Consider the following 25,877-nt stretch of genomic DNA (forward strand, 5'->3'; position numbering starts at 1 on the left):
TTTAGCCATCCTTCTTTGTCCATGAATATGTCATCCACATTTTCCTTCGCCCACTGCAGCTTAGAGCGTGGGGAGGTGGGTCAGGGCACTTAAGGTATTGGCTAACTTCACTGTGAGTGATGGCATTCTGCTCTTTCACAAGGACCACCACCACACGTAGAGTAGTTTTCCTTTAGTATAAGGGTTACTACAGCAAAACAATGTGTCCTCTTTGACAGCAAAAAATATTTTTGCTTTTGGCTGGTGTTTTCTTCTTTTGGAATGAAAAGGGCCCAGCAACTTCCCCAGCAATACAGTTTTACAAAACGCATGACAAAACAATCATTGACAAGACCAACAGGCGGCCAAAGTCAGGCCTATTGCCTTTGTTAATGCTTGTTACAGCTGAACTCTGCCAAAGAGCTCACCTGTGGAAAGCCTCACAACACACTTGTCTTGTGAACATTGTTTCATGTAGCAGAACTTCGTGTTACCAAGCCATGTATTCTGGGGTGAATACTACCACCAAGTGTCTAAAGTCAGTATAACAGGTCACAAAAACATTTTCTCTGCATGGATTTCCCTCTCGTTTCAGCTTCGACAGTTCAGACTTGAGTCAAGGACTCCTTCCCCTTTGTGGGTGTTAAAAAATAAAAAGTGTGTTGAGGAGTATGCAGTCGGGACCACTGCGAACTCATAAACAAAATAAGTCCTGTTTAGTTTAAGAAAAACAAGCTGAATAAAAAAAAAAAAAAAGTTAATTGAAAGGCAGCCACAGACATGGTCCAGCTCTTCTGGCCGAGTAGGCCACCATTCTTGTGATGGCCTCCAGTTGTAGTGAGTTTCAATTTGCAACCTACCTACCACATTAATATTCATGAGGTAGATCTGATTGTTACCCACTGTGAATCAGAGTTTTAAGAATCGATTAGAATTTCATAGTTCAGTTGTTAAAACTCTTTACTGGTTGCAAATAGGATTTTGTGGGCAGATATTTGTACATCTAGTCCAAGGATTTGTCATACAAAAGACACGCCCCTAGACGTTTTATGAAGCTTAGTGAGATAATCATAATATCACTTTTTTTTTTCATAGCGCAAACAAATGATGTAAGAACAGCCTTGTACCGTGCACTCACAGTACGTTGCAAAGGACATTCAAGAAGACAGTGGGCCTGATTACAACTTTGGAGGAGGTGTTAATCCGTCCCAAAAGTGACGGTAAAGTGACGGATATACCACCAGCCGTATTACGAGTCCATTATATCCTATGGAACTCGTAATACTGCTGGTGGTATATCCGTCACATTTGGGACGGATTAACACCTCCTCCAAAGTTGTAATCAGGGCCAGTGTCCTCTTAGGAGGGTGAGAAGGTAGTGCTGACTCGGTATCCATTCATTCCTTAACCTCTCGGCCGAGATTGGCAACACGTGTAATAGCCCTGCTACAAACTGCGGCAAATCTTCCCTAAAAGCTTGTCACCCCTGCTGACAAGTGGCAATACTGTCTCATTCAAAGTATACCAGCTCTGCTGAAAATTACAGAAATTGTGTAATTTAAATACACCAGCCCTGTTAACTAGTGGATGATTGACTACTAAGATTCATGATCGGGGACCAGGGTGTTCTACACGGGTGATGGTAGCACAGAGAGCTGTTTCCTGAAAGGCCTAGTGCCCCCTGAAAGGGCAGTGACCCGACTAGACTGGCCTCTGAACGGAGAGTTCAGACATCTAGAGATGTACCAGTGCTTTGCCTCCAAGGGGCGTGTATGACTCGAGCAGTATTAGCCTCTCGTCGGTCACAGAAGAAAGCGAGCAAGCGTTTCACAATGCTAACCAGTGTGCTCTGTACTCTAAAGTATGAAACTGCCAATAGATACCAGTACTGTGCCATGAAAGCATAGCATCCCTTCCGGGCATTGCCACGATTGTATCGGTACAATGTACTAACGTATTGGGAATTGCTTTTCACAGTATATCAAAAATCCAGGCCGACTTGGGGTTGTTAAGATTTTGCTCGTTTGCCCGTACAGGCTGTTGAATTTTCTTGCCGGGGTACCCTGCTCCGGAATCTACTTCTGACCCACCGTCCCTGCCACTTGGTACTGCTGCTGTCATAGTTATTTATCATAGGAACTTATCCTCTATGTAATACATATACTGCTTCCAGATGAACATCCATCTTCACGGTTGCCAGGGATGTCCAACAATGACCAGCCGTCGTTTCAAGCCTTTGTTGACATTCATGTAAATGTTACAGATTATTTCCTCGGTGATGAAAGCTCCATATCTTGTGTTCGTGACTGTGGTAAGCGCTGCACATCAGAAAGTGCATCACCAGACGCAATCTAATTTGCAGCCTGAGATTTGTCACTTACTGACAGTCGTTTCATCCCATGAAATTGCTGTATATAATCTGTGTCTTGCTATTGCATTGCCAAGAAGACTAATTATGGCATGCCAATGCCGTGGCGGGTTTGACGTGTATTTATAGTGTTGGAGATGCTGAAAGATTTTCTCCTAGCGCTGATTCAGTACCGAATAAGTTACGATCATGGGTGTCTCATCCTCTAGATGTGAGCTGGATCTTTTGCAGTGTGCGCCTGTCCATAACTTCCCCTAACAATGTGTATATAAGTGCTTCCTTTTTGTAGTATTAACGTTAAAGTCTGGTGAATTTGTGGTTCACGAACAGTTTTAACTCTCACTTCGTGATTTACGCAGAAGCAACTGCGACCAAATCAGTAAACCATTGCTCTTCCATCCTTCCTTGGTCTAGACTCTAGAGCCAATAAACACCTCTCGATGGCTGTTGCTCTGCAGACATTTTCTAGCACCAAGAAAAAGCCTCTTCTAAGCACCGTCTTAATTTTAAGTAGTAACATCTTGCAATTGGGAAAAACTTTAATAAAATTGTGAACATTTTTCCAAATGTTATCAGCGTGGGCAGTCAGTTTGACGCAGAGGTACTCAATTGTATTTTTAAGAAAGGGGAAGTAAATTTGGAGAGGTTGACGAGTTTCACCTTTAGCAAAGTTAATCAAGTAGCTGAGAATCTTTCAAAGGTTTGAGCTTCTACCTCAGTAGTCATTGGTGCTTTTTTGGATAGGAGTAAACATCTCTGAATTGTCCACGAACACAAATACTTTTAATCGCTTTGCTTTCCAATATAGCCACAGAAGAACATTTGCATCACTTTTTATGATTAATCAGTAACTACACGGGGTGAAAGAACTGGGCAAATAGGGCATCCCTACTTAGTAACCGGCCTTGATGAGAAAGGCCTGTGACAGGGACTTCGTGGTGGAGTGTATTGTTTCCGGTTCTATATAGATTTGATTCAAACAGAAAATTCCCTATTCGGGGAATTACACACATCTCAGAAGTTGACTAAAATGGTCTCCTTTGACCCCTTCAAAGGCCTTCTACGCATAATAACAAATCATTAGAGCTGAGTAAACGAAAGAAAACGGGCAGTTTATTTGAAGCCCTTGTCGAGTTCCCTGGCAGGTTATTGACTAATTGGTTGTACATGCATCCATTTTGGTGAAGCCATAACCTAAAGTTCCAGTTAGTTTAAAAAGATGAGCTGCTAATCCATGACAACAACTGGTATAATTCACTCTGATTTCCAAGTCGATTCCCTAATCACTTGATTTCGATAAGCGAAAGAAAAAAGTATTTAGAGTAATCTCGACATCCACTTCAACTTCAGCAGAGCAAGCACTAGCAGCCGCTTGCGCCAAAGCCTACCAAATGAAGCGCTTTTGCTCAGCAATGAGGGCCGGCCCCTTGGCTGGTTAGGTCGAGCGTGAAAACTATCTGTGGGATTTTAACCACGCCCGTCACAATCACTCCTTCATGGACTTGCCTTTCAAAAATCCTTTGTTATCATTGGCAAATGCTTTACGTTTGTCCCTCCTTGGGGCGGTTTTGTTACCACCTTGGACATCAGTGCCAATACGTTTGACTGCGAGCGAACGTCTTTTTCCTTTTGTGTCTCTCCTTCACACTCACTCTCATGGTGACCGTGGCGCTTTCAATCGGCTCACTTATGTCGATTGCTTTACTTTTCATTTTCAATTTAAGTGGCAAGAAAAGTCGAGTTAGGAATTTTTTTGAATTTTGTGACCCGGAGCCAGTGAAGTTGGTCCGGCAGTTTACAGTGCTTTGCACAAGCATCTTAGAAGAAAAAAGTCAGAACTGAGGCTGGTTAAAATGGCAGTAAACACTCACACACTTATATATTATGCTGCAGAACAGAAAGACGTGCTTGGGTTTCTACAAACAGCAGAGCACTAGGGTTTCACCCCAGACTCCTGGCAGAAGTGGGTGATGTGCTGCAGACATGAACTCCACTGTTTAAGTTCAACTCATTCAAAACAGAAGCTCACAATATCATACTCCAAAGTATTAATGTAAATTTAATATAATTATTTATTTAAACTACTTCTTAGTTTTAAATGCACATTCCACAGATTATTCTTTAGTCAGGCGACACGAGCACCCCTGCCTCAAGGCGCTTTCTCTTCGCTGAATGCAGACAGAATCCAGTGGTTTTGGTTTTTCTTCAGCACTGCACCTGTTCCAAGCGCTCAGGTTGCACCACTCCAACAACTCTGCCTCCCATGGCCCAGTAAACATTACACAAGTATGGCATTTGCACGTCCAGGGTGCCTACAGCGCGCTGAAATGAGCCTTTGGTGACCAGTTTTCGATGGTAACAGGTGAGTCGCGCGCGGCAGGCTGCCCTCGTGACAGGCAGAGCTGTGATAGAGAAGTAAGTGCATTTGATAAATGGATCCCTCGACGGAGGAAAAAGATCTGCAGAGATGACACAAGAAATGAAAAACGACTGTGTTCACTGGCAGGGAAGCAGTATTTCATGTTCCCACTTCTCCCATCAGTCTGGTCAATTAAGGCCGTCTCAGTCGCTCTTCCTCGCTTTTTGGATTTTCTGTTTTTCATTTTTTGCAACTCTTAACTGCTGCCGTACACCTAGGCTTGACAGTTATTTATAAATAGGGCTCCAAGTTTTCCATTTTTACAGATATTTACCCATCAATACAGACAGAAAACTATGGGTTTCCTGTCTGCATTACTTTTACAAGTGGAAAAATATGGAAAATTGTGCTTCGTGTGGTTGACTCTCCTTGCCGTCTTTCGTGATTTCTAGGACAACAGCTGAGCAGATAGCATGGGAAGTTAAAAAAAACAAACAAAAAAAAAACAGGTTGAGATTGCCATAAATAGAGGCATATATTAACATATATTTGTATTATAATGCTGATATTTATCTGTGGAGGTAGTGTTCACTATATTTGGCTGCCTGATTTGCTAAAACACGACAGGTATCAAAGTATGTTTGCATGTTATTAGTTAAATAAATGTGGAACTATACCATTTTATGACTCTATTCATTCTCAAAACAAAAAATAAATATGGATAAATACCAATAAGATGGCCAAAAAATAAATATATATACAAACGGAAACGTTAAAAAGATAAATACCATAAAACCAGGAACCTTATTTATAAAAACAAAATTAACCCAGAAATACGAGCATGAAACAGTCTTTTTAATAGTTACTTCCCCCCAAATAGCCATGTCACAGGCAAACTCTTCGACTTTGTCGGCAGGGTCTGAAACCTGATGTTTCTCTTCCTCACTTTGTCTCTCTTGTAGGAGGCTGGCCTGGTTTGTAGTGGGTACCGAAAGTACTTACACCTTTACCAGGTCCAGTTATCCCTTATTAGTGAAATGTAGTCAGTGTCTAGAAGCCAGGCTGTCAAGGGGTAGCTATAGTTGAGCAGACAAGGCTTATCTAGGAGACATGTAAAGCTCTTGCAATACCACTGTAGTCACACAGAATTCACACACATGAAAGACAATACTCTGTGTTACAAAAATAAAGGTACTTTATTTTTAGTGACACAATGCCAAAAATACCTTAGAGACTATACTCCCTTAGGAGGTAAGTAATATACACAGTTTATACACACTAGAATACAGAAATAGCTGTAAAAACAGAAAACAGTGGAGACTGTGGGGGCTCTCAGCAACTCGGAGAGCACTCAGAAAACCAGGCAGCGCGCACAGGAGTCCCACAGCATGGGGACAAAGAAGGTGCAAATGGAGGCCCACGCAGCACGACACAAAGGGATCCCACGCCGCTGGAGAATCACTCAGGAAGCTGTGCGTCGCAGGAACGAGTGCTGGGGGCCTGAGCTGTGCTGTGCACGGAGAACTTCATGGAAGGTCGCACACAAGCTTTGGCAACTGGAAATCACGTGGTGAACGGGGTACTGTCTTGCGTGGGAAGGCAAACTCTTACCTCCACCAAAGGTGGACAGCTGGACCTTAGGACCATCAGGACAACTTCAGTCCACCACCTGTGTTGCTGGATCCACGCACTTCATCAGGAGAGGGGACCCACGCCACCGGTCGTTGCTGCAGAGGGGTGCCTTCTGAAGCAGGGAAGTGACTCCTTCACTTCATGGGCGATTCCTTTGTTCTTCTGGTGTAGGCTGAAGACAGGCAGTCCTTTGAGGTTGCATGGCCTGGAAACAGTTGAAGATACAATGTTGCAGAAGTCATCTTTGCTTCTTTGTTGCAGTTTGTAGAGTTCCTGGAGGGTCCAGATACAGTTTTGTCGGTAGAAGGTGAAGTAAAGGATACAGAGGATTCCTGCTGGAGTCTTGCAATCCGACTCTGAGGAAACACCCAGAGGAGAGTCCCTAAATAGCCCTGAAAGGGGGATTGGTCAGCTACATAGGTAAGCACCTATTAGGGGAGGGCTCTGACGTCACCTGCTGGCACTTGCCACTGAAATGCTCCCAGAGTGCCCCACCACCCTGTAATCCAAGATGTCAAAACCCAGGAACACTCTGGAGGAGCTCTGGGCACCACCCCTGGGGTGGTGATGGACAGGGGAGTGGTCAGTCCCCTTTCCTTTGTCCAGTTTTGCGCCAAAGCAGGGACTGGGGGTCCGTGAACCGGTGTAGACTGGATTATGCATGGAGGGCACCGTCTGTGCCCTCCAAAGCATTTCCAGAGGCTCTGGGAGGCTACCCCTCCCATGTCTGTAACACCTATTTCCAAAGGGAAAGGAAATGCTTTGTTCTGCCTTCCTGAGCTTGAGCTGCTCAAACAACAGGAGGGCAGAAACCTGTCGGTGAGGTGGCAGCAGCTGGGGCTGCCTGGAAAACCTCAGAAGGCTGGTATGGCAGTACTGTGGGTCCAATGTGGAGCCCCCAGAGCGCATGGAATTCTAAAACCAATACTAGAATCAGTTTTGGGGTACAATTCCCAGATGTTAAACACCTTACAGGCCATATTTAGAGTTGTCATTGTGAAGCTGGACATAGGTATTGACCTGTGTCCAGTGCACTCGTAAAATGGCGTCCCCACATAATGATCCTGGACAACGTGGAGGCACCTCTCTAGTGCAGGGCTATCCTAACACACAGGTACTTTGCCCCCCAGCCTTCAAGGTTGGAAGGCCTGACATATAGGTGACTTATAAGTGACCTGGTGCAGTGTAAATGGCTGTGAAATGGTGCATGCACAATTTCACAGAGGCTGCAGTGGCAGTCCTGTAGAAGCCTTTGCATGGGCTCCCTATGGGTGGCAAAAGTAATGCTGCAGCCCTTAAGAATCCTCTTGAACCCCAGGGCCCTGGGTACCTAAGTACCATACACTAGGGACTTATAAGGGGGCACAAGTATGCCAATTTGGGGTGAAATACTGGGTTACTAGTATGTAGTGACAAATTTGAGATAAGAGAGAGAGCATAAGTACTGGGGTCCTAGTTAGCAGGATCCCAGTGACACAGTCACACACACTGACATCAGGCAGAAATTGGGGGTAACGTGCCAAAAAGAGGGTACTTTCCTACACCTCTCAGCATTGACTTCCTTGTTTTGTTGCCGGGAACATACCAGAATTTAGGATGAGTGAGGCCATGTATGACGAAGGCGCTTATGGTCCCACTAGGTGTCACAGGTTACGGATAGCCGAATGGAACAATTTTCCTAGGTGCTCAAATGAATCATGGGGATTCCAAGGAGATCACTCTGTTGTGATGTATCTTGGAGTTTCACTCAGTATCCCACATTCCAGGTTCCGTGGTCTGTAATGTGGAATACAGAGTGAAGCTGAAGTAAAGAGCATTCCATATCCAGTCAGTTGGACGTTGCAGTCTGCTGTGACTGTGGCCGTTTATGATACTTCAAACATACATTTCGTTGAGTGTTCCGTGAAGAGGAAACACCACACACTCTTGCAATAGCCAGGCCTGCTGAGACCTAGAGCAGTTGTGAGACTGTTGACAGCCTGATTCTGGAGATGTGAAGTAGGCATTGAAAGGGAAGAAGGTTAGAGAGTTCCCTTTTGGAGAGGTCCCTGATTGAGCTGTCGTCAAGGGCCCGGGGGGACAAGAATCAAACAGCAGCAGCACAGTTTTTTGTGCAATGGATAAAATACAATAAATGACTTAAATCGTGACTGCTTTAGGGAACAGTTACTCCTCAAATGTAGGATTCAAGAGAGATTTTTATGAAGAGAAGGAGCCAGTCTGTTAAAGAGGAACAAAATCAGATGGTCATTTAACTTGTGTAAGAAAGCGCTCAATTGGATGCTTCCCACACAATCAAGACCTCCAGCACCACCAAACCCGGTATATGTCAGCATACTGTGATTGCTTCATGTGGCATTGTATGCGGGAGAGCACCCTGAGAAGTTAGCAGTCTCACACGCCACCATCAATTAATACTCCAGAATAGCTACTTTCTGTTTAAGTGAGGGTCCTAGGTTATCCAGTGGAAAGATATTTGAAGCACACATGCTTAAAAGTACACAGTTGCCTCTTAAAATAAGAAATGCTCAAGTTAGTGTATTGGCTTCCCTTTCCTATGCAAGTATTCTCAAAAATATAACTTAACAATTTGTTATGAACTGGTGGGTCCTGCTAAACAGAAAATAAAATGCAGACTCACCTTGCAAAATTTAAAAAAACATGCAGCAGAAATGCTCTCAAAGTTTCTAACATCTGGCAGCTACAGATCTGTCCTGTCCAACCACACCACATAACCAAATATCTATTAGTTTAGGGAAAATGTCTGACCACGCTATTATATCTGTCCTTGGAAATTAACTTTGTCAAGGACTGTAGCAGTTAACATATATTACATACATGGTGTAATACAACCACTTCATTGAACCCTCTTGAAATGGTTTCCATTTTTGTATTTTCAGAATGTTTTACTTGCAGTGATGCATTTTAGTCTCTTTCCCCCTCTTACTTATTTGCAGGTGTGATGTATGTATTACCTGTTTGTAAATGTTTAAACAGATGCCTCATTTAGGAAAAAAAAAATTCCACATGTTTAAGCCTTTGGACAGCATAACATTCTGAATCATGGAAGAGGTGGTGATGGACACAAAATAAAGGGCCTGATTACGACCTTGGCGGAGGGGATTACTCTGCCACAAACGTCACGGATATCCCGTCCACCGTATTACAAGTTCCATTACATCTTATGGAACTCGTAAAATGGCGGACGGGACATCCGTCACATGTGGTCAGAGTATCCCATCCGCCAAGTTCATAATCAGGCCCAAAGTAGTTAAATATCTTTTTGATGTGGTCATTGCACCGTCACACAACAGCAATCAAATAGCTCATTGTTGTTGGCTGTGTGGCACCAATGAATTTCGGTATAAGTTGTACTCAAAGTTGCATTTTAGTCTTTCACTGTATTTCTGTAATTATTTCTTGTGCATCTGTGGGCGATTACCCTAAATACTTCCAACTACAATTGGCACTATTTCACTCGGGATGACATGAAACGCTACTTGAGTGGGTTTGTGAGTTAGGCATCTTCTGCAAAAGCCTACGTGCACTGCAAGCGACACGCGCCATCAGGTTGGCATAATAACGTCTGTTACAGCAGCTGGAGTGTGCATGTGGGCTTTCACAAGCAATCTATACATGCTGCACTGTTATTCTTACTATTGGAAACTGCTTAATGAAGCTGTTCATAAATTAATAGGTGCATTAAGGACAGATGAAATACTGTAATCATTAAATATGACTTTTTGCTTTAGGAAGAAAAGTCTGATCTATGCACTTTTGTTGTATCCTTGCTGGCTTGATCTCAGTAACTGGTCTAAAGTTTTTCATCAGTGGGAGAGGTACATGGATATTTTAGCTTTGGTGCCCTGTGCTGAGGGCATTAACAACTTTTAACTGCCCTTTCAGCAGTAAGGTGTCCTGAGCCCAAAGTGCCTGAGGAGGAGGAGAAAGAATAGCTACCAGCCATTAAGATCCAACAGCATTTGTGCAAAAAGGCCTGTTTATCAACCCATGAAGGCTCAAGGTGCAGCCAGTAGTTAATGCCTTCGTTAGAAGTAACAGCTGTAGAGGACATCTGACACTGTTTTAGTAAAATATTTGTTTCCATCTTGATATATTACAGAAGAGCAAGAATAAAAAGAAGTCCAAAGACGAAAAATGTGGTTCTGAGGTCACTACTCCAGAGAACAGCTCCTCCCCGGGCATGATGGACATGCATGGTAAGTGCGTGCGGTAACAGGAGACCTCACGGCAAGGCGGAGGCTGATGGAGAAACATTCGTTTTTAGTACTGATGAGCGAGCCTTAGGCTGCTGAATCTGCTGCTGTTTTGGGGCAAGTGCAAATATGAACTAGACAAATGAGATGTGGATGGTGGCAAATTTATTTCCGTAAAATGGGCTGGTAAAATTGAATTAGAAGGCAGTGAACTGTACTAGTAACAAAGTAATTGCAATCAGATGGTTATCATCAAGCATGCGAAAAACTAAATCTACACAACCATTGAAATCTGTTACGTTGTGGGTTTGAGAGCTCAGTAGATTATTGCACCGACTGCAGAGATTTGCTTGGAACCTGCATGGTTTGTATCCTGTTGGATTGCCGCCATTGGATAACAGTAGATGAGTTACCAGCTTGATGAATCAGCTAGCCACTTTATAGGGAAGACTGTTTGGAAAATTGATATTTTATGTTTAGTGGTGAAATGTTTTCACGAAACACTGTCTATAATAGCAGAGATGTTACATTATATCGAAGATGGCAGAGCGGTTACTCAGAACGATGATGAGTGATCATGGGATGCTATATTGAGGAAGCAAATACCATACATCATATTATTATTATTTAAAATAAAGTGCATACAATATTGTGCAGTTTATAAAGGTCCTAATTTGATGCATATAGGTGCAATGGGTTCAGGTTGAAGGGGGCGCATTGGTGTGCGACTGTTCAGAATTTATGTGTTCCTACTCAGATAATAGGACTGTGTGTTTAGGACGGCAGAACAGCACGGTGTGGGAGAATGAGTCCATCCACACCGAGTAACTGTCTGCCTAACTCCTGGTTAGCTCACAGTGCCTCACCGAACCCCTAAACCTACTGGGGTGGAAGGCCATTATGACAACCTGAACATGACACCTCCCTAGGGAAGCTGTAGAAACAGATTTTACCCTCATGTATGACTAGACACAAAAGGCGTGAGATACGTTTTTAATACATTTATTGAAACAGTTGCATTCTGGAATATAAAGAGGGAGCTGCGATAATTAGGCAGCTAAAACAAAGCAAGGGAATCAGCTGTCAGCTTTAGAAACGTGGTAAAAGGATAAACAATCCAACCATGGTGTATGTAGTTCTAGAGGTTCCTTCTTAACACTATATCTACAGTGAGAGCCCGATCTAAGGGATTATCCCCAACCCCACACCGGAAAACAGTATCTGGAGTTGGTCTTCGATGTAGAGGGCAAGCCTCGCGGGAGGATGGTAGATCCGCGCCAGCCCCACTGCATGTCGCACAGCATGCGTCCCAGGATAGCAGAGGCCAGAATGCCCTCTGGGTCAGTGTACCGCTCATATAATAAACCATACTGTGTTGGAAGTACAGTTCCGATGCAATGCTGTGTCTCGGTGTTAGAAGCTGTCTCCGGGAGGGGCAATATCAACTAGTTCAGTGTTCTTTAGCCTTGGACAGAAAGTACTGATTACATGTCATGCAAAGGCTCACTTAACAAGCATCTTGTTTCTCGTATTCCTAGAATAAAAAGCAAGCTAATAAGAATATGTAAAAATCATTTGTGAAAGCAGCCTTACTAAAACAAATAAAATAGGAACTGTAAAACTAAGCTAAAACAGGGGTGGCCAACCCGGGTTCTAGAGGTCCTCACGGCATTTCAATTCGGTACCGGTGGGCCATCAGGACTGACTTTAAAGTGACAAGGTAGGAATCAGTTTGGAGTTCAGCTGAGAGAACATATTCTACAGGAGAGCTGGAAGGCGTTCAATATTTGCACATGCACTTTGGCGTAAATATTCATCCAACAGCAGGTGCAGTTCCAGATTCACCCTAGTGATGTTCAAATACAGGTCCTCTTGGAGAAGAACCTGACAAGTGTCTCCGAGCATCTTGAGCACTTCCACCACTGGATGAAGTGCATCTTCCCCTGCTTAAATGAAACAAAGACCTTGTTTTAGAGGGATGGCCCCTGAATCCCTTCCATTCAAACTTCCAGATTCCACTTTTGCACCTCAGATCCATGCAGTGGTCTAAAACCGTAAATTTTCAGCTGGCTCTGCTTTAGAAAATCCTCCTGTTCTAGACCTAATGTTAGACTGGGAATCGATTTGTTGGGCTGCTGCGGTGTCATGTATGCACAACTTCTTCAGGAAAAAAAAGCTCCCCAGTAGACTGCAGACAGTGCATAACTAGGTGATTAGAATGTGAGAATGTGTCTGAATGCCTGAACGTATCAGTTCAACTTTCAACAGAACACTCTCCAGAAAAGAGGAGCTACTTCGGAAGTATGGATCTTTGATCAGTCGTGTGTGAATAGAATGTACTTCTCAGCAGCAGTTCATCTCAGTCATCATGTCCTCTGCTCCCAAACCGAGTGCTCGGAAGAAGCCAGTAGCGACACGTTGTTCTGTAATTACAAAGTTTGAAGGACATGACTTCGGACAGAGGTGCAGTAATGGAAAGGAGGTGAAGGTTTGCAGACCACACTGGTCATTTAGAGACATACGAGAGAGGTAGGGAGGTAAGGGGCGATATGCAGGTTTGAAGAATATCATGACTGGTCTGTAGAGTACTTTATCAATTTAGCAAATAGCTGGTTCGACGGTCTGATGGTGGCAGGGAATGGGTTTGTTTTTAGGGAGATCGAAAAGCTTAGGGTAGCAAAGTAGATTACATTTTCCTCTTTAAACATTCCTTTTATTGTATGACACAGAATTCAGTGACATGGTTGTGTTATAAGTGCAGGTTGGTTGTAGTATTACATGTCTACTTCTGTTATTCGCTCTTCGGTTATTGTTCCAAATCAAATTCATATGGCCAAGGCTCACTTTTGTATGGTAATCGGTTTACTATATCCTTGGATATGATTAAAAAAAATTATCTTCCCTGTGCAACCACATGGAATTCCCTGCTGTCCTCACCATTTATCTTCCTGGTGGCACCCCCACGTTTAACTGCAGAGGCCTCTGTATTACAATTGCTTTTTGCTTTACATTTGTAGGAGTCCATGTTTAGCCGCAGGACTTGAGTGTAGCACAGATTTGCTTTAAGTTCTATGGGACCCTCAAGTGTGTATCTTTTTCTATTCCAGAAATGTATTTAGGAAAGTGTAATTAAAAATATCTGCTGTGTGTCCCCAGCTGTGCTTGAGTATATAGATGGTACAAGCGGAAAACTCAGCTCTTAGAAGATTAAACTTCATAACATTAGTCTGTCACCAGCAGCAGCTGGCTGCAAATTGCATCCCTTTTTTTAATGGAGAACAACGCATGGTCTTTGATACCGACTAGAGAGCAGCTGCAGAAGTTTGATCTTGACCACAGTTCTAATTTGTTTAAATGCAAGGAGAGATGTAAGTGGAGCTGGCAGCGGTACACTGTGGTTCATCCTCAGAGCCACATTTTATTTGGCAGAGACTCCCAGCACATGGAGTGGGCAAACAAGTGTGGGAAAGAAGATTGAAGTAGGAAACCTGACAGGAGTTGACGAGTCCATAAAGAAAATGATTTTATTAAATGAGCTAAGCTTGAGAATAGATAGTATTTAGTGACTGATATCTGTAAGGCAGCTGATTTGACTGTCAGATATGAAAGATGAAAAGGAGAGATCTGTATCTCCTCTCCAAAGATGTGAAAGCGGACGCCAAAGTGAAAATGATGATGCCAAGAGTGGTAGGGCACAGGGAAAAGAGTAGAGGATAAAGTACTAAGGGCCTCTTTACGAGTTTGTCGGAGGGGATTACTCCGTCACAAATTTGACCGATATCCCGTCCGCTGTATTACAAGTTCCATTATATCCAATGGAACTTGTAATACGGCGGACATGATATCCGTCATGTTTGTGACGGAGTAATCCCCTCCGACAAACTTGTAATGAGGCCCTAAGTCTTGTGGAACAAACCGTAGGATGGTGATTTGGGAGCATAAGAGGCACCAGGATACGTCGAAGAAGCAATCCGACAGGAACAAGGAGAAACAATCATGGACGTCCCCAGAAAGAGGAATGTGGCTCGTTATTTTCCTAATGAACATCCATATGCGACGTTCAGTACATGCAGCCATTGTTCAGAATCGCCCAATTGTGTGTGACGTTGCTGTATTGTCTGAACAGACATTTAAATCCCAGGGAGCAGTTATAACGTACATGTGCTTTCATCGTAGATATAGTGCGCCGCGTAACGGTTCAAACTGCCCCCTCTCCCTATAGATCCTCAAACTAACAAGACCCATCTTTCTGAGAGTACTTAGGCCTCTACTTCTCTACCATCTGCATTTCCGAGAGCACCAAGTGAAATAACGCAACTGTTAAAGAAACCAAACCAAGTGAATGATCTACAGCACACACTGTACCCTATGAGATGAAATAAGATGATTGCTCAAAACCCGGAACCGTGCTGGAAAAAGACTAAGGAAAAAGATAACAAAATTAACTAAATAAATCAAAGAGGCTAGGATAATTGTATGTCCAAAAAGTCTTGCTTTTGAAATGTACCACAGAGGCGGTACAGCAAACGGACGCAGTTTCCTTACTCTGTTTGGATATTTCAGAATTGTATGGCCCACAAGAGTTTGCCATGTGCTGCTAACCAGCAACATCTTTTTTTCCCAAATATTATTGGAAAAATCCAGCCTGAGCCATTAGCTCATTTAAGAATTCAGGTGCCACTGGTCCCTTTACAGCACTGAACACGGTTAATGTTCTTGACGTTCTTCTATCATGTGAAATCAAAGCTTGCAACCTACTGCAGAGCCTTGTCCCTTGGCATGTGTCAAAGATTATGTGCACAGTTCCCTCCAGCAAAGCATGGTCCTTGTTGCTTAAAACATACTACAATATTCCCTTTATTTAAGGAACTAGCAGAGGACCCCAGGGTGCTGGCTTATTACCGCTCTATACTGAAGATGCCATTCCCAGGCAAAATTGTAATAGGAAATTACTTTACAGCTCCAAAATTTAGATGCCAAAATGTTGAGTTGTTGAAATTGTCTTACAAATAAAACATTTCTACAATACAACTTGCACCGTATGGTCAAAGTTAGTAGATGTAGCTTAACAATATTAAATAAGTGCTTTTGAAAGTATGCTTAGATTCACTATATGTGAAAGTTGATCTTTTTGTCCTCTGGATTTTTATATACACCATTCCAGAGCTTTGTGGAAACTGAAGCATCTACATGCCTCCCAGATAAGACCCTGTCCTCTCAGGCATTGAGTCCGCCCTAGCTGATATTAGGCAGTATCACCTCAGACATTGATAGCAGCGAGCTCAAAGTCTTGATCTTGATGGACTGGTTGGCATTTTGACACCATAGACTAATGATGAAGCAGCTTTTGAACAACTTGGAAAAACAGGCTGGGGTAGAGTGTTTCTTCAGATCCGGTCTTTCCCTTTATCACAGCCAGCAAGGGGGAATTCTAGCCTGACAAGTAAGAATTGTAGGTGTCCTTTGTCTCCCACTTACCCACATTTAAAAAACATATTGGGATGTTCTCAGGCAAATCACAATGTCAATAAAAGCCAACAGGCCTTTTGTTGATTTACATTTTTGTGTGTAGCCTTTTAGCGCATGTCTCTAACACACCCCTCCGCAGGGAAGGAACCTGGACCAACTGTGTCCCAGGACATTTTCCTTTTAAAATGCGGTAACTGTAAATCTTACCTCTTCAATAATGGGTGTGATCCAGCATTTTTGAGAGTGGCTAATTTCCCCGAAGTCTGAATTAATACAAGTTGATAAATTACTTATTAAAAGTTGCTATCAAATAGGGACACGTTCATTATTTATAGTGCTGTGGCAAGGGCCCTCACAGGCAGCCTGCTGATTTCATACTCTGGACCAGGGAACAAAGCTTCTTATCGCTGACAACCCGAAGCGAAACTCTGAAGCGGTTTTGTACATGTGGCTGTCCCACCTTGGTGGCTATGGATGTTTGTTTAGTGTCCTTACTCTTGAAACTGGTTCTTTGGCAAACAAGTTTCTTGTTGCCTCCGGTTTGTTTAAGGTATGATTATGAAGCTTTTCTTGATTTTTACAATTATTTATGAAAATAACACATTATATTGTTAAATCATTCCTGGGAAGAATTCAGGTAAAGACAAATCGCAAATGTTATACCTTTAATTCATTTTTTCCTTAAAAGATTTGTGAGATTGGTCATTTTTGCTGGCCTGGGAATGTTTTTCTTTTTAATATGACATTGTAGGTTTAAAGAAAACCTTTGTGGTGACTTGTCTCTTTTGCTTTATGCCCTCTTTCTGCTGTTTCATTTGGCACATGCCTAGCCACATGATGCTTTTGTAGAACAGATGTTGGTGACTGTTGAATTGATCAACTGGTGTAGCTGCCAAGGAGGCTGAGCAGAGATGTTTGTCCCTCCCTCCTCCCCCCCAAATGAATTGTACTGCTAGTTCATACTCTGAATGTATACCTGTTATTTGATCTGTTTGTGGGCAAATTATGAGTTTCAATTAAAAACAGTTCCACCCACCACTGCTTATTTGTTGTACAGGTGTATAGCATCAAAGCACAGAGATAACTATATTGAGGGGTAAAGATATTGATGTTGGTTTAGGAAAATTCAGTTGGGGAGGGAAACTTGTATTGTTAGATGCTGAAGCGTTGGGCAGGCAGCACAAAAAATGTATCTCTTATGAATGGCCGTCTGGGGTGGGGGCTATCTGTTCATAAGGGCTAGGCACATTGCAGTCACTACTGTGTTGACATTAATACTTTAGAAAGGTGTCACTGGAGGTAAAGTATGATAGAAAACAGCAGCCAAGGATTGCCCTCGGAAACGTCAGCAATGGCAGGAACACTAATAGGGCCTGGAGGTACATTTTTTGCCTGGAATGTAAGACAGTGTAATTCTTACCCCAGGAAATATAGAATTCACTCATGCCTAAAAAGGCATAGTATCTTTGGGGAATTTAAGAGGAGATAGTGAGGTCAAGCATGCTCATCGGTTTATTCAGAATGTGGCCAGGGTGTGATGACCTAGATGGAGCCAGGAATCCTGCGTCAGGTAAAGAGAGAAGTGGCTTAGGGAAGGAAGGTTTGAGATCAATTATAAACTATTGGATAGCATGCAAATACTCATATACTATATACATGCTACAGATGTAAATGGCAAGTAATTTTTCCGGAAGTACTCAAAACAGCACCGCTATGCACTGAAGGTCTATGATGTGGGCTGGGAATACAGGTTTTATAATAGATTGGGAAGATGGGTAACCACGATCAAAAATACATATTACGGCAAGAATGACTAGAGTGCTGAAATCCCTGATGAGTCAGCTAGAATTATTGGATATCTGGCTGGTATATCACTGTTTGGCTAAATAATATTTTTGTTATTCAGCTACTCACAACACATACAGTAGATTAGTAGCACAAGGGGCCCATATATATATAATGCCTATCAGACCATTTCTCCACAGCAAGTTGTTCTAACAGAAAGTCATGAGCGTATTATGGTACCTACCTGTTGGCTGAGACCAAATGCACTTCAAGGTGGGGCTTTTATGGGACTTATAAATTATGTTAATCGATTTGTTTTTTTAACAAAATCAGGGCACAGCTACCAACAAAGCAACAGAGTGGGATGCCTTCAAAGTAGTTGTGCAGGGAACATACATTACCAAGATACATCTCACAAAGCTGCACCTACTGGAAAAAGAGCTCACTCCACTGGAATTTAAAAGAGGAGCCGGGCATACCAGGTGGAAAAGGATAGAGAAAATTACGCTCAGAAGAAAATAGATAATACCCTAGATAAGTACAGCCATAGAACCAGTAGACCACTTCTTTACTGAGAAGTTGCTCAAATTGGCTCTCTACTACTTTAGCTACTTAAACTGGAACAGACTCACACTGTGGCACTAGATCTCACCGGGTAGGCTATTAGGATGCCCCACAATCAATTTAGGATCAAATAATTATTGCAGACACAGTTGTCTAATTTATGTAAGCAGCCACAATGTAGATGGTCTGTTTAAGAACATTAAAAAACCAGTGCTGACAGAAAAACTGTTTCAGATGCTTGAGTCCCACATTATTAAATAAGATATTCTGGTAGCGAATAAAACTTTGCAAAAAAAGTAACATTTTCGATGGAGAGATGGCCTCCTCATGAAAACGTATTAATGGTTCACTCATGTGCTAAATGGATGAACTGTTCAAGGTATGTCAAGAAGAGCAGAGCAGCTGTCTGTCTTTATCCAGGAAGATACTGTCATTGTGATTATCCGAAAACCAGATACAGATCTGGAGAAAAGAGGTTCATACCAAGTGGTTTCTGTCCTAAATACAAATAGATTGCTTAAATTCGTAGAAAGCTTGATGCACTCAGAATAACAAGGCTTGGTGCTGTACAGAGGCTCACTAATAAATCTGCAGGACCGCATTCATTTTTTGCACAGTTTAGATACAACTAACCACCCCATGCACTGACTCTGCTCAATAAAGAAAAAGCTTTCAACATGATTGGATGGTTCTGTGTGCTGCAAGGTGTTTAAGCACATTGGGTTTGGCCCTGTTTTTCTGAAATGGAAATAATTCATGTGTTCACAGACTGGTGTAGGGTGTATATGTATCTGGGCTGCCTTTTATTCTCCATTCGTATTTGTTTTTTACTTTAAACTAGTGGGATGCTTACTATGGAAAGCACTGCAAGACAAGGGAGTAAAGGTGGAGGGAAGCCACACCTGTTGTACCCTTCATGCACATGATATATTATTATACCTGAGAAACCTAGACAACGTGGCTCCAATCCTTTAACAAGAGCTGTAGATTGGGGTAACTATCTGAGCTTTGCATTAATCATGTGAAAAACAAACCTTTTTCCCTAGGTGGGTTAAAAATGTTGGGCTTTTCATAAGAACTACAGGACTCGTTGGGGAACTGGGTGTCGCACACAGCGGAAGACCAATACAGGTGCAACATGGGCAACCTGTTACTGGGCTTTAGGCACTCAGTAGCCCTTCTGTATTACGTAGCCATGATCAGCAATAAACCAGGTATCACTGGCTGACATGGTCTTCCTCCCCAGGTAGTTATACTTCCTGCACAAAGCAATGCAGCTAATGTCAACTCAGTTTTGTAAACAATTGGATCAGTTGTTGATTCAGCTCATCTAAGTGGGGAACCATAGCAGGGTCAAGGTCGAGACAATTAAGTTATCCTTCAGTAAATGTGAATTAGGGCTGCCTGGCCCTGAATTATATTTCCCCACAGTTGTAACATGCAGTTTGATGGCTGAATGAGTTCCCAGCCTGTGTTCTACACCAACTCCAAACCACTCAGAACTCTGCCACCAGACTTATCCTAAACACCCTGCGAAATAGCCACATTTCTCCACATCTCAGCAGTCTCCACCGGCTCCCAGTCCAGGAAAGATTTAAGTTCAAGCTACTCACCCACACCTGTAAAGCTCTCCACAACACCGGCGCAGCATACCCTCAACCTCCATCTCAACTTCTACCAACCCACCAGACACCTTTGATCTGCGTTCCAGGCAACTGCACACCTCCTTCTCAAAAGGAAGGCCAGAAGTGAAGGACGCTCCTTCTCATACCTCACAGCCAAGACCTGGAACGACTTCCCAGAACACCTCAGAACCTCCTCCTCCCTCATGGACCTCTGAAGGAACCTCAAGATGTGGCTCTTCCAGATGAAACATGCATGATCTTCTCCTCCCCCCTCAGGCCTGCCCTAAAAAAGCACCATCAGTTCAAGAAAATACCAAGCAGTGCCAGGTATAAGTGAGTTCAATTCAACTATGTAAATAGAGGGCATGTAACCACAATGAAACTGCACAAAATATATCCAGTCACTCTTTAGACTTCCCCAGATGTTCAGGGATCTATGCCAGCTTCTTCTGCATGAAGTGGGCTTGCCCCTCATTGAAGAGTTTTTGAAGTAAGTTTTAGCTAAGGTACATTCGATGAGCCTGACAAAGAGGCCTAAGTAATGCCTAGGCATCATCCTTAAGCCAAAAATAAGATTTTCATTTGTGACATTAAATATAGTTCTGGCGAAAATGCGCAGAGCAATACAGTGAATGAAACAGAAGGAACCACGGGTGCAGGGCTAGGTGGGAAGACATTATACAATCATCCATAACTGAGGAAGGGCTCATGAAACTTAAAAGAACTGATTATCAATATACAGAGGATGTGGCTGACTGGACACTGCTTGTGCAGTGATGATCAGATCCTCCGGACAAAAGACAGTCATGAAAGGCGTATCATTCTAGAAGGGTTGGATAAGGATGATCACAGCAGACTTGATAGAGCATTGCTATACATTGACGGTAAAAGCAAACGCTCCCTGACATGCAGATGCACCCAGAGGAGGAAGAGCTACACAAAAGAGCATGGGTGAGCTCCATTTTGGTTGGTCTTGATGCGTGTTAATGCTTTGTGAACAGGAGGTGAACGTGTTAGAACGGGGGTGACTACAGGACAGGCGTAAGCGTTTTCCTAGAGGCAGTAAAGTGTAAAGATCCATTTCTGCGGTCAATTCTGACCTATCTGGAAAGCATTGCCGACCCCCAAAGATAGTAACATGACTGCAGTAAGTGGGATGGGATAGAAACAAATGAGGGACCAGACAAGCCATGCCATCTTTTGCAGAGCTCCATATGTAGCGTGTGAGAAGACACCCAGGCATCCAGGACGAGTAGAAGTGGTGGAGATTGGTTCCATTTGGCTCTGGAGTCAAACACAGCTTGTATTCACACTATCAGCATTCACAGTTTTGTGTGAATTTTATAGGTGCGTAATTTGCCTGTGTGTGCCATATCCAGATCCCTTCTCAGATCAAGGCACTTTTTTATTGTGTGACCATTGAAACCCATGAAGGTCTAGGTGTGGTGTTGACTCATGTATGCATCTCCCTCCAGATGACAACAGCAACCAGAGCTCCATAGCAGACGCTTCCCCCACAAAACAAGAGAACAGCAGTAACTCCAGCCCAGCACCGGACCTTAACTCCTCTATCGCTGACGGCACGGATGGGAAATCTGAAGACGCTCGGATAAATGTGAGCGAGCTAAACGACTCTGAAGGTAAGGCAATAGGCGCCTCTTCTGGCGATCAATGTGCATACCTGCCAACTGCTTCCATCTGCAACACTGTGACTACATGTATCAATTGTGTGTGTGTTTGTAGGTATATATATATTGATATGTAGATCGATACATACTTACAAATGTGTGCTTCTACGTCTGTATTACCAAACCAGATTGCAGTGCTTCTGAAAGTCACCTTGTCAATGCAACAATACATGGCGTTAGAAATGTGTTAGATTGTCCAGTAGACAGACATATACGTCTTAGAATATTAACATTATGCTGCATGTACAACAAACATATGAAGTAGGTGCTTATTAATGTGTTTTGCATTTTGCAACACATCATCAGCATTCTAAATGTTAATCGCATTATGTATCAAATGTGAAGCAAATGAAAAAATCTTTTTCTGGAATTTGCTGGCCATATGCAAGGAACACAGACAATGGCATTCGCTGTCCTACATTGTGCAGCATATCCATGAACAACAGCTACAGTAGCTCTTCAGCTGATAATGTTGTTTGATGAGACTTGCATGTCACTCTAAATGCTGGTTGCATTTTGCTGTAGTTATACATGCTAAACGAACATGGCGCTCTAAGCATTATTTACTCTGTGCAGCACAAATACACAAAACACGTAGTTGTCATTCTAAATTGTATTTAAAAGTGTGCAGTCCATGTACATTTAACACATATGCAGTAATGTAAATATAATTTGCATTGTGCATCACTCGTACATAGCAACCTAAATACATATCCAACAAAAACAATGCACTGTTAATATTTATTACCTTTTGCTTTTTGTTTCCATTTACCACGTACGTGGGATGCTACATGGTATTCACTTTGTGGAGTTACACATGTGAAAACCATCCACAAAATTCTGAATGTTACTTACAATTTTGAATAGCTTTATTGAAGTAACACTAAATTCCCAGTGCCGCTACTAAATAGTCTTTCCACTCAGCAGTGGATGAGATATCTGTTTTTTGGTTTTTTTTTAAATGTTATTTTTAAAGTAAACTGAAAAGAAAAGTTGGTCCTTTGTATATGTTTTTTTCCCCTCGTTGGTATAGTGTATTCAAAAAGATACCAGTCTGCAATACTTTGCCTGTGTTGGTGATTTCCAGGTAGAGCCTTCAACACTGGCAAGCAAAAGACCTATTGTGGGCTAACGAAGAGCCTAGAAGGCTTACAGCTCGCCTATTGCTTACTAATGGTTGGCTTTATTGTCACTCATTTTCTGGCTTATTCTTTGATAGCCAGCTTCCCCATCATGTATTTGTCCCTCCCCTGGAGCATAACCTCTTCTTGCTGGCTTTTATCCTTCCACTGCTCGCTTTCAGGGAACTATTGTCTAGGTTGAGCCTACCAAACAGCATAAGTTGTCTGGTTGGGAAAGAGCTATTGTGAGCTTACAGTGGGCTTCCAGCACTCATTTGTTTGTATCGTTTTCAGTGACTTGCCATCCTTTTCTTGTGTTTTCCCTGCCCTGGACCATAACCTCTTCACAAACCTTTTGAATGGATGACTTGTATCCTTCCACAGTTTTTTCCATTCAGAACTCCACGACTGCATGTGTTTCTTAGCTCTCACCCTCTCGCTCTTCTTCGGCCCTCAAATACCTCACAGCTCGCACTCTTGCTCCCCACCACTCCCAGCTTGTCTGTAAAATCAAAGCAACAGGGATTTGTATTGCAGGGGTATAGCTGAAAAGCTGAATTTAAGGGTTGTTTTCGTTTTATTTCCTGCATTCCACACATTGCTTAAAAGCACACACTTTGGGACCCAAGGGTTTTTATGGTGCTGGGGAAGGGCCATCTGCTGCACTCCCTCAACTGGCGCCTGAGGCAAAAGGTGTTCTTAGCATTAGACTTATCCTGGAGGTCTGTAAATCTGTTCCCAAACTGCAAGTTCTGTCACGTGTGTTTCTTCCCCTTGACAAACTCTCCAGTGCTCCATGTTGCTTTCTTCCTTGTGTGCTTTTCCCCATGCCCTCCCTGTTGTTCTTCTCCATGGTGTGCTGCTTTTACCATCCACTCCACCTGCTTCCCACCCTCTCCTGCTCCGCATTGCTAATCCACACTCGTGCTGCTTGGTTCATTTTTTATTTTACTTATTTATTCATTTATTTGCCTCATTTCGTAGGGTCACATTCTTAGTGATGCATGTGCGCACCTACAAAATGCTGTTACTAGCCATGTCATTGCACCTATTTATTTATCTCCTTATTCGCTTTAGGCCGCGAGGCACAGCGTCTTGCAGATGGTGTACACCATCACTGAAGGGCATAGGCAAAGCCAATGGGTCACAAAGGCGCAAGACCTATTGGCTTTGTTATGGTTTATCAGAATTTGCCCTTGTTCTCCAAAATCTGCAATACCGACTACAACTAAAGTGTAGAAAAGTTTATAAACTCAACTCGCCCTTGTCTGCTGGAGAATATACAAGAATTCTAGAAAAACAAGGTGCTCCTCAAGGTTTTTATTTGGTCTGCCAAACAGTTTGACTAAAATAGGTGCATATTTTTGTAACCTTTTGGCATTTTGATCAGTCAGTAAGCTGAAGTAATAATCTGAAGAAGTGAACTGTAGCTCAGGTTCTTCTGTACCTGAACAGAAACCACTTTCTTCTCAGATGCTTGTGCATAAAGTAATTTCACTGTGTATGTTTCTGAAAAACAAAGAAGGTTTTACATGTGCATGCCCCATCCCGACATTACCCACTTACAAGTGTCACCAGTTGTTTGTAAGGAAATCTCTCAAGGTTCTTAACCAGCCTCCACCATCCACCCCTGCACCCTCTTTAGCATCAGGCTACAGTGTTGGCAAGCTATTGATTATCATGCTACCAATCTACGGTATATCGCAGATCTGTACTCGGCTAATTTGTCTCCATGATGACGCAGGCAATGGAGCTACATTTTCAGCTCACAGTTTGGGTTACATGGAATTACATCACCGTCTTGTGCCTGCTTTGTGTTACAGGCAAACCAGGCACTAGGCCAAATACGGCTTTCTGGATGCAAACTAAAGCTGCGCTTCCATTATGTGCATATAAAGAAAGTGGATATCGCTTATGGAGATCATCCAAGCACACCTAAGTCCAGAAATGGCCTGAAATTAATTCTCTTCAATAAGTCTTTAGGGCAACCAGTACCAGAATAGGACTTCCCAAACTCCTCTCCACCATCCCATATCAGGGTTTGGGCCTGGTGTACATGCGCTTAGTAAGCGGTTCCAGGAAGGTGGAAATAGGACCTCCCCACACTCGGAACTTCTCTGTGGCTCTTCCCAAGACGGAGGATACAATATTGGCTTACAAAAGCCTTCACATGGAACCCAAATAACGAAGGGAACTTTCAGGGGTTGGTTCGTTTTATATACAGTCTTTAAAGCGTCCGTGAAGAAAAGCCATACATAATCACAGCTTTTGCAAAAGCTCTGTGTTCTTACTGTGCAGAAGTAAGGTGCCTGATGACATGTTAAAAAACCTTTAAATATATTTTCAGATACTTCTGGGCAGAATTCACAGTCCTCGGTGGAAAGTTCAATGAACAGTTCGGAAAAGACAGAAAACGCATCCACTGGAGACAGGAATTTACCCACAGAGGTATCAAAAAACTCTCAGGTAAAGATTTTTTCTCTGTATCTGTAGTAGTGGGAGTCAGAAAGCCCTGCCCACTCTTAGTCGGATATTCGTGTTTCCGTCTTAGCCAGGCCCAGGGATTCAATTTTCTAAAATACCCATAAATGTTTCACGAGGTAAAATCAGATGGTTGATTTATTTCAAGTGATATACTATACCTACATTTCGCATAAAAATGACTTGAAACGCTGTTGTCAATGTTCATTCCAGGCGCAAGATGATATCCTTGTCACTAAATATTTATGACCGCTTATGTTCAATCTGGGGTTCATGAGATTTTAGTTTCCGTGACTGTGATTTGACTGTGGACCGAGCTTCATAACATTAATGACTTTAACAAATAGTGCCCAATGCTTAAATTATAATGTTTCCAAGTGCTGAAAATAACAGATGTCACATTTCCCAGTTTATAGGACTTCATAATTTTTTTCATTGTTTTTATTATTTATTTGTGCACATTTTAAAACAGACAACAACGCCCCAGGAGCGAAGCAAATACATACAGCGATAAACCATCAGAGTACATACATTTGCCATTGGGATCAACTATGGCACTCCATAATTAACTGCCTCACTATTATTACAA

General features: G+C 42.7%; 1 protein-coding gene across 1 annotated transcript in view; it reads left to right on the top strand.

Moving 5' to 3' along the window:
• Window positions 1–25,877, top strand: part of BCL7A (BAF chromatin remodeling complex subunit BCL7A) — an 89,654-nt gene that overhangs the window by 58,166 nt on the left and 5,611 nt on the right. Inside the window, exons 3-5 of the mRNA XM_069214924.1 lie at window positions 10,462–10,558; window positions 21,474–21,638; window positions 25,155–25,273. Coding sequence (XP_069071025.1) covers window positions 10,462–10,558; window positions 21,474–21,638; window positions 25,155–25,273 — 381 coding nt within the window. The remainder of the gene's footprint in view (window positions 1–10,461; window positions 10,559–21,473; window positions 21,639–25,154; window positions 25,274–25,877) is intronic.

This window comes from Pleurodeles waltl, chromosome 11 (genome assembly GCF_031143425.1).
Source record: "Pleurodeles waltl isolate 20211129_DDA chromosome 11, aPleWal1.hap1.20221129, whole genome shotgun sequence".
In the NCBI taxonomy this organism is placed as follows: Eukaryota; Metazoa; Chordata; class Amphibia; order Caudata; family Salamandridae; genus Pleurodeles; species Pleurodeles waltl.